Source organism: Oryzias melastigma, linkage group LG4 (genome assembly GCF_002922805.2).
Source record: "Oryzias melastigma strain HK-1 linkage group LG4, ASM292280v2, whole genome shotgun sequence".
In the NCBI taxonomy this organism is placed as follows: Eukaryota; Metazoa; Chordata; class Actinopteri; order Beloniformes; family Adrianichthyidae; genus Oryzias; species Oryzias melastigma.
In genome coordinates this window covers 12,316,156-12,324,716 of record NC_050515.1, presented here as the reverse complement: position 1 = coordinate 12,324,716, position 8,561 = coordinate 12,316,156, and the positions used below count along the sequence as shown (strand labels likewise).

Sequence of the window (8,561 nt, the reverse complement as noted above, 5' to 3'; positions counted from 1 at the left end):
TTGAATGTTTTAACCTTATGTTTCTTGCACTTATTTTTGTATTCCTATTAGTAGTAAGCAGTGTAGTCTCTCTTTAGGAAGTCTTTGCTGTAAATCAACCTCAGTCTTCAAAATATGTAATTTGTTTTCCCTGCTTAACTTTTTATTAATTTCTTGAATCAGTTGTTTTCCAGTCAACCTGAAATGAGCTGATCCAGATAATTAGCAGTGCTGGGATAGCTGTAAAAGAAGGCAGTTAATAGATCAGAAAGATGAAATTACAAAATATTAAAGACATTGGTTTTCAACTTAAAGGTTGAATCCATTTTGGATCTAATAAATCAGTCAGAAATCTTATTTTTGGACATTAATGGTGCTTTTGTGCTATGTGTGTTTTAAACAAGACAGTTATTTTAGCAGCCACACCAATAAAGGAGTACAACTTAAGGACAGGGAGTTAAAGTTAAAGGTGCAAATGTTAGCCGTTTATAAGCTGATTATCAAAGTAGACGTTTTAATCAGACAGTTCAGTCCTGCTGTGTTCAGGAATGTTTAGAACTGTGGTCTCAGTGTGATGATGATGATGATGGCTGCATCATGATGATCATATGATAAGATCATGCAGGCAACATTTTATATTACGAGCACAAGTATTTATTTATGTGGTTCAATGCAGACCAATGGGACCTTGGAGCGTTCTGCTCTACTTTCGTTTTGTACCAAATCTCTGGTCTGAATATCTTCTTTTTAAAAAAAAAAAAAATTTTTTTTTGAATACATGCCAGTATATGTTGGATTCAGGAGAGTTGCTCAGGGGCTGAATTTATAAGAGGATTTACACTTTTCTGTTTACTTGCAGGTGCCAGCAAAGACCATCATCATCGAGTCCCTGGACATCATCACTATCACTGTGCCACCAGCGCTGCCGGCAGCCATGACAGCTGGAATCGTGTACGCCCAGAGGCGTCTGAAACAATCTGGCATTTTCTGCATCAGCCCGCAGAGGATCAATATCTGTGGGCAAATCAATTTGTTCTGTTTTGATAAAGTGAGTGTTTCTCGTGTGCATAAGTCACATTTTTACATGAACAGGAATTGGATCGAAGCATTTTGATTGGCTAAAGAACTTGACTTACTGTTTGTGTTTATTTCTTTAAGACTGGGACTCTGACTGAAGATGGGTTAGACCTTTGGGGAGTTCAAAGAGTTGAAAATAGCAGGTTAGTTTGCGATTTTTTTTTAAATATATGTTCAACACCTTGAAAAAAAAAACAACTTAAATGAAGTTAGCTTGTCATTTCACATCTCCCCATTTCTAACCGTACCCTTTTATTCCTCCGTCCATTCCTCCTCTGCTCCAGTTTTCACCTGTCGGAGGAAAATGCCTACAAGGAAAATCTTGTCAAGTCACAGTTTGTGGCCTGCATGGCAACCTGCCACTCCCTTACCAAAATAGAAGGCCAGCTGTCCGGAGATCCACTGGACCTCAAAATGTTTGAGGCTACAGGCTGGGTGAGTCGTCCTGTACATCAGTATGTGGTGGAACTGATGATCATGGTGGTGAAATCCATCAAAAAAGGTGACCGATTATTTTTAAAAGAGAAATTTTTAATTTAGATTCATAGATTTTATTGTAATTAATACCCTAAAGTAAAAAAAAGACATTTACAAAGCAATAATCCAACACTTGAAAGTAACTATAAAGCCCAAAAAAGACTTCATCAGTCCCTTTTTTGTTATCTGTTGTAGATCCTGGAAGAAGCCACTGAAGAAGAAACGTCTCTCCACAATCGCATCATGCCCACCGTAGTCCGCCCACCAAAGCAGCTGTTGCCCCCAGAACCTGCACTGTCCTCAGAACAAGATATGGTACATTCAGCAGCTTTATAAATATGTCTTTTGAGGATATTGAAATCCATCCAATGGATCATTATAGCCTTTATGTAAATATAAAATCTTTGTTTTCAAATTTTGTCTTTTTTCTGTTTTTAGGAACTCTACGAGCTTTCGGTAAGTAGTCTATCATCTAAATAAACAAAATTAATATTATATAAATACAATAATAAATAAATAAAATTAATATTTCATAATTATTCATCAATTTTCTCAAACTTAAAAAAATTGTAAGAAAATCTGTTTTTGTTTTCATAAAATATAGGCCCTCTTAGGGTCATTGTTTTTCATTTTGTTTATTGACGAGCAATGTAGCAAAAGTATGTATCCTGATGCTGTATATTTTTGTTCAGATGTAAACATTAACATTTTTTTGCGGCTTGTTTGTGTCTTTTGCAGTCAGCGTATGAGATAGGCATCGTGAGGCAGTTTCCTTTTTCCTCGGCCCTTCAGAGAATGAGTGTGGTCGCGCGTCTGCTGGGGGAGAAGCGTATGGACGCCTACATGAAGGGAGCGCCAGAGGTGGTGGCGAGTCTCTGCAAGAATGAGACGGGTGAGCTCAGCAAAAGGATCAGAAAGCGCATGTTGATTCAAAAATACTCTAATGCTGTCGATTTAAAAATAAACTCTCTGAAAGTAAAAAAAAAAACTACAATTGTAGTTTAAACAAATGTATAGAAGAAATAAGTTGTTTTTTAAATTCTCTTCTTTTTTTGTTAATATTTTTTGTTTGCAGTTCCGCAGGACTTTGCAGAAGTTTTAGAGGATTACACTAAGCAGGGTTTTAGAGTGATTGCTTTGGCTCATCGTCGACTGGAATCCAAACTTTCATGGCACAAAGTCCAAAATATCAGCAGGTAGAGTTGTATTTAATGTTTTGTATTCTTTTTTTAGCAGACGTTTGGATAAAAAGTAAAACAGAAAGCTATAAAATGCTAATGTTGTATTTTTTTTTTTAAGATTACACAATAATCTAACATCTGAACATCATGTCTTGTTTTTCACTTGTGAGGTATTTACAGATGAACTGATGCATGTCTTGTTTGAATCAGGGATCACATTGAGACAAACATGGAGTTCCTGGGTCTTATAATCATGCAGAACAAGCTGAAGACAGAAACTCCAGGAATCCTGCAAGATCTACATCGAGCAAACATCCGCACTGTCATGGTCACTGGTGAGACAAATATCTATGCATTTTACTTTTGATTATGTAATTATGTATCCCATTGAATGCTAAATGTTTTTTTTATTAAATCAATCATTGTACATTTACTCTGAAAATGTTGTCTTTAATCAGAATTTTAATGGTTCCGTGGATAACATGTTGTCACCAACTTTCAGGTGACAACATGTTGACTGCAATCTCAGTGGCCCGTGACTGTGGAATGATCCCTCCTGACGACACGGTCATAATCGCTGATGCTCACCCTCCACACTTTGGACAACCTGCAAGGATTACTTGGAGATATGCTGACAAACCCAGCAAGACAACTCGGTATGAGGTGAGTGAGTCAGAGGGAGAAAAACACGCCAGCTGCATTTCCTTGAGCTCAGGCATGTCCAAAGTCCAGCCTGTTGGCCAAATGTGTCCCCCATTAATATTTACGACAGGCTCCTGTCATAAATCAATAGTATTCGGCCCCAATGCTTTCTAAGAACTGTGCGTACAATTTCTTGATTGTGATTGGCTGAATTACATTTTGATCTTAAGTTTCAAAAACTGATAAATTTGATTAAAACCACAGTCATCTGTACTTCTGGATAAAATAACTATTTGTGTTATTTTCCTAGTCACATGATTTATATTTAGAAAGTACAGCAGCTACGTTTCCATTACACATGTGCGCAAAACTTTGTCAAAACTCTAGAAATGTTGAAAAAACACAATTTTGCAATGATGTGAATAAACACAAACTCAATGCGCCAATTCATTTAATTTACAATTCAAACTTTGATTTACAGCAGATGCATTCACATTTCTGCCACGGCACTAGTGCTCATCTATCAAAGGAGACGTCACCGTCTTATTCAGGCTTTGAAGCAGTAAACTATGTGGGAGTGGCTACAAATGAAGCAATTTTTGGTAAATCTTGATTTTACAGAGGAGCTGTGGATTCAACATTTCCGCATGACACGCCCAACTTTTGATGCTGTGTGATCTCTTGTGGCGGTGCAGTCACTGTTGGTCACATGACTCATTTCATTCAAAAAAAAGTGTTTTCATTGCACTTTTTTGCTTAATATGTCAATTTCACTACGCTTCAAAAAGCGCAAAATCTTTTTTTCAATAAATGCGAGTTCTTTCTAATTCCAGATCTAAGTTGTGCTATTTCAGTCGATGAAAATGCATCTACCGAGCGTTTAATAATAAATAATGTGTAACATTTAACACAGATTTAATGTTGACAAAACTTTTTTTGTTTTACCAGACTGACTTTTACTTTGTTTTATTTATGGTGTTTAAGCATAAAATTCACAGTAATTTAGGTAAAAATGTCTTTAAACTAACTCATATTTTGTATGAAGAAATGAAAAGTATCAAATTGCTGTAATTTTTGAATTGAACTTTATTATAAGAGATCAAAAAAGGCAGACTGATTGGTTGGCCCGCACACATCTGTCCCTCTTGTGCTTCGGTTCAGTTTTGTTTGTTTTTTGAGATCCTTAACGCATAAGAATCCAAAGAGACATCAGTGGAACAGAAACGTATCTGAATTGTTTTCTGTGGTCAAGTTGATTTGTGGTATTTTCCACATAATTGTATTTTTAAGGAAAAATGGGTGTGAGTCTTTATTGTGTTTGCATCAGTTTGACTTGGTTGGAACCACAGATAAAGGGAGGTACTAGAGATCAAAGCTACAACATCTATCTAGTGCATTCAGCTTAAATTCAAGTAGACTGAGTTACACCAATGGAAATGCACCATAAGATGAACGCTTGTGTTGTAGCAAAATTAACATGAATTTTTACACTTTTTTAATGGCACAATTCAGAAATAAATCAAATATAGCTCTGTGAAGCTCTTATTGTACGTTTATGTTAAAAGCAGTTTGTATCCATTTGGAAAAGACTCCTTTAAGAATCTAATGTAACCCATGCTCCAACGCACACACAGGACGTCAACATAAGCCTGGAGGATGTGTGTGACGAGCCGAAACCAAAGGAGCAGTACCACTTTGCCATGAACGGGAAGTCTTTTGCGACGATTGCTGAGCATTTCCCTGACATGCTGCAAAAGGTACAGAAAGTCTTACTTAATTGTGAAAAAGAAACCACTAGTTTCAATAAAAGCTGCAGAAGTGTCCAAACGTCTTGAATGATGACTGCCTGTGTTTGTGCTGCCCTGTAGCTTGTGCTGCGTGGGACTGTGTTTGCTAGGATGGCACCCGACCAGAAAACCCAGCTGATCGAGGCTCTGCAGGGAGTAGAGTGAGTGTTGAAGTCAAAAAAGGCATAATGGCTGTTTTTAAATCAGCAATGTTGATTTATTCGCTTTTTCAATAGCAAATTGTACAATTAGTTTAAGCCAAAAAAAGAACCAGTTGAAAACCTTTTTATTTTTCTGAATGAAAACCTATTTTTAAAAACTAAGTTTGTATTTTTTCTTTTACAGCTACTATGTAGGAATGTGTGGAGATGGAGCAAATGACTGTGGGGTACGTACAGCCTGATCTAAAAATATTCACAAACTATGATATTAGGGGGTGGGCATGAATGAGCTGCTTTTCTGTCTCCCCTCACTCAGGCTCTGAAAAGGGCACATGGCGGGATCTCTCTGTCAGAGCTTGAAGCATCAGTGGCGTCACCGTTCACCTCAAGGACCCCCAACATCTCCTGCGTCCCCAGCCTCATCAGGTTTTTATCTGTTGTTGTAGTAAAGAGGTTTTGGTGTGAAAAAATGTCAAAATTGTGGTTTGAAAAATCCTAAAATACTTCCTTTTCTGTCATTTATTAAAATGTTTTGGTGCATTTTGGTCCAAAAGGTGACGACTTTGCTTGCGTTTGCAGAGAGGGCCGTGCTGCTCTTATCACCTCCTTCTGTGTATTCAAGTTTATGGCTCTCTACAGTATAATCCAGTACATTAGTGTGACTCTTCTATACTCGGTAAGTGATATGCCCACCCCACACATATATTGAATTGTTTAAAAACCTTCGATCTTAATTTTTTTCTTTTATTTTTTTAGATCCTCAGTAACCTCGGAGACCTTCAGTTTCTCTTCATAGACATTGCAATCATTCTCATTATTGTCTTTACCAGTGAGTACATACATTTGTCTTTTTTTCCTATTTATTTTAAGCCAGTTTGTGTGCACACTTGTCATTTTGTTTGCTTTCTCCAGTGAGTCTGAATCCAGCGTGGAAAGATCTGGTGCCCCGTCGTCCCCCGTCAGGTCTCATCTCTGGACCGCTGCTGTTCTCTGTGCTGACCCAGATCCTCATCTGCCTGGGCTTCCAGATCCTAACATTTCTCTGGGTGCAGAAGCAGGCCTGGTACACCCCCTGGACGCCCTTTACAGAGTGAGCATGAGTACTCCATAAATTAGAACGTCCCGAATTGATGCATTTCAGCGTATTTGCATAGAGATTATTAAAATAAACTTCATGCAAGTAGACTGAGATCACTCTGAAACTAACCTTTGTCTCCATCTAGTGTTTGCAACCACTCATCACACCTGAATGTGTCCGACCTGAATGGCACCGACCTGGACGAGCACAACATCCAGAACTTTGAGAACACCAGCCTCTTCTATGTCTCCTCCTTCCAGTATCTCATCGTTGCAATCGTTTTCTCCAAGGGAAAGCCCTTCAGGCAGCCCAGCTACAAAAATTGTACGACATCTCATTGTAAATATTCGATGATTCTATTTTAAAATGATTATACTGTGCTAATGTGTTTATATTTTTTTACTGTTATCACCACAGGGCCTTTTGTACTCTCTACTGTGGGTCTGTACATATTTCTGCTATTCATCTTGTTTCATCCTGTTGAAAGCATAGATGAGACTTTGGAGGTAAGTCACCTCTAAGATATTTTATTAAGCTAACTTCAGTGTTCATTTAAAAATAGACGACTATATGTGGTAATTTTAGGATCATTAATCATGAAAATCTGTGTAGTTAAGCAATGATTTTAGGCTGAACATGGATAAACATTTGTCTCGTCTGCAGATCGTTTGCGTCCCGTTTGAATGGAGGCTAAAACTTTTTCTGATCATCATCGTAAATGCTGCTGTGTCTGTTTTGGTGGAGGTAAGAGATTGTTGCACCCACTTCCACTCGATGTTTTACCATATTCAGTTCTCGTTTTTTGTTATGCAATGTGCTCATTTGTCTCACCTGATTGAATAATAAGGAAGAAACTTTAGAAATGTCTTATTGGATGTATTTGAGTAAATATGTTTTATTTGGAGTTTTATTTTGAAAAATCAAACGTATGAAAACTGGGAAGTTGTATGAGTAAAAATCAAATTCTAGAGTACTTATTTTTGAGTTGTTAATTAATAATGGATAATTCATTTTGCCCTTTCGAAGCATATAGAGCAGCTTTCCTGTCTTTGCCTGTAGATGGCTGCCTCGGCAAACACGACCTGCTCAGCACACACTATAGATGCTGTTTTTATTCCTCAGCTACTAATGCAAATTTTACTAACCTTTTAAGCAAATGATCTAACTCAATGTACTCGATTTTACACCATCTAACCTTTTCAGTGTTCATGACAAAACGATTTCATGTACTTTTATCCTATTAGATGGCTTTTAACCACATGTGATGATTTAAAAAGCCAGCAAAAGAGGACTCTTATAGCGCTGATGAGCTGTGGATCTACAAATCAGCGAAAGGCCTCTTTGCCCCCAAAACGAGAGACAAGAGCTATGTGAATTCAAATATCAAACTAGCCTCTCTGTAATTCTTTCCCCTGCACACTGCACTATTATTCCATAGACCTTCATCCTTGACATCGTCTTATGGAAGCTTGTGTTCAGCAGAGACAAACAGGGCAACTTTGGCATCCCCCCTGCTGCCCCGACACCACAGGTTGGGAAAATCTGACACCTTCCTCACTAGCCCCTCTCTTCTTCCTTGTGTGTGGTGTTCTATCTGTTCCCACTTCTTTCTCTAGACTGCTAATGTTCCTGCTTTCTAAGGCATGCATGCAAAACACCCCCCAGCCCTCCTCTTATCTCTGCTCTTTCTTGTGCACCCCTAGTGGGCGTTCTGTTTAGGGCTTGACAGTGTTTTTGGGGTTTGAAAAATCCTAAAAAAAAGGTTGCATCGTCAGAGTTTGATGGCATCGTGTTCTTAAGAGTTTTACTTTTAACTCAATACAGCTGGGAGATGAACTGTCCTTTATGATGTGTGAAACTAACATTTATATAATCTTTTATCACTCAGAGGTGAAGTGATTTTTTTTCTTCCTCTAAAAAAATAATTTGTGTTAAACAAGCTGTGGTTCATAAAGAAGTAATGAAACAATTACACACAGTTACTCTTCACAATTCCAGGACAAAATACTTAAAGTTAAATGAAAAGAAGATCGAAGTGATTGATACTGTATCCTCTAAATGTAAGGGATGTTAGAATCATAAATAAATAGCAAAATTAAACGATAATTATATTTTATCTAATGACATGATTGTAATATTCTTTGTTGTATAAAAACTGAAAAAAAGACTAAATAAATTG

General features: G+C 37.5%; 1 protein-coding gene across 3 annotated transcripts in view; it reads left to right on the top strand.

The window, feature by feature from the left end:
- The window catches only part of atp13a3 (ATPase 13A3), a 29,040-nt gene that overhangs the window by 15,520 nt on the left and 4,959 nt on the right, over positions 1–8,561 (top strand). Inside the window, exons 14-33 of one of the 3 annotated variants that reach the window (XM_024278539.2) lie at positions 839–1,027; positions 1,138–1,199; positions 1,341–1,491; positions 1,729–1,848; positions 1,972–1,989; positions 2,272–2,425; positions 2,609–2,729; positions 2,925–3,049; positions 3,217–3,377; positions 4,991–5,113; positions 5,225–5,304; positions 5,489–5,531; positions 5,621–5,730; positions 5,884–5,980; positions 6,061–6,133; positions 6,217–6,394; positions 6,528–6,706; positions 6,800–6,888; positions 7,046–7,126; positions 7,821–7,913. In XM_024278539.2, the coding sequence (XP_024134307.1) occupies positions 839–1,027; positions 1,138–1,199; positions 1,341–1,491; positions 1,729–1,848; positions 1,972–1,989; positions 2,272–2,425; positions 2,609–2,729; positions 2,925–3,049; positions 3,217–3,377; positions 4,991–5,113; positions 5,225–5,304; positions 5,489–5,531; positions 5,621–5,730; positions 5,884–5,980; positions 6,061–6,133; positions 6,217–6,394; positions 6,528–6,706; positions 6,800–6,888; positions 7,046–7,126; positions 7,821–7,913 (2,247 nt within the window). The other 2 variants (XM_024278540.2, XM_036211523.1) reach the window with 2 other exon arrangements.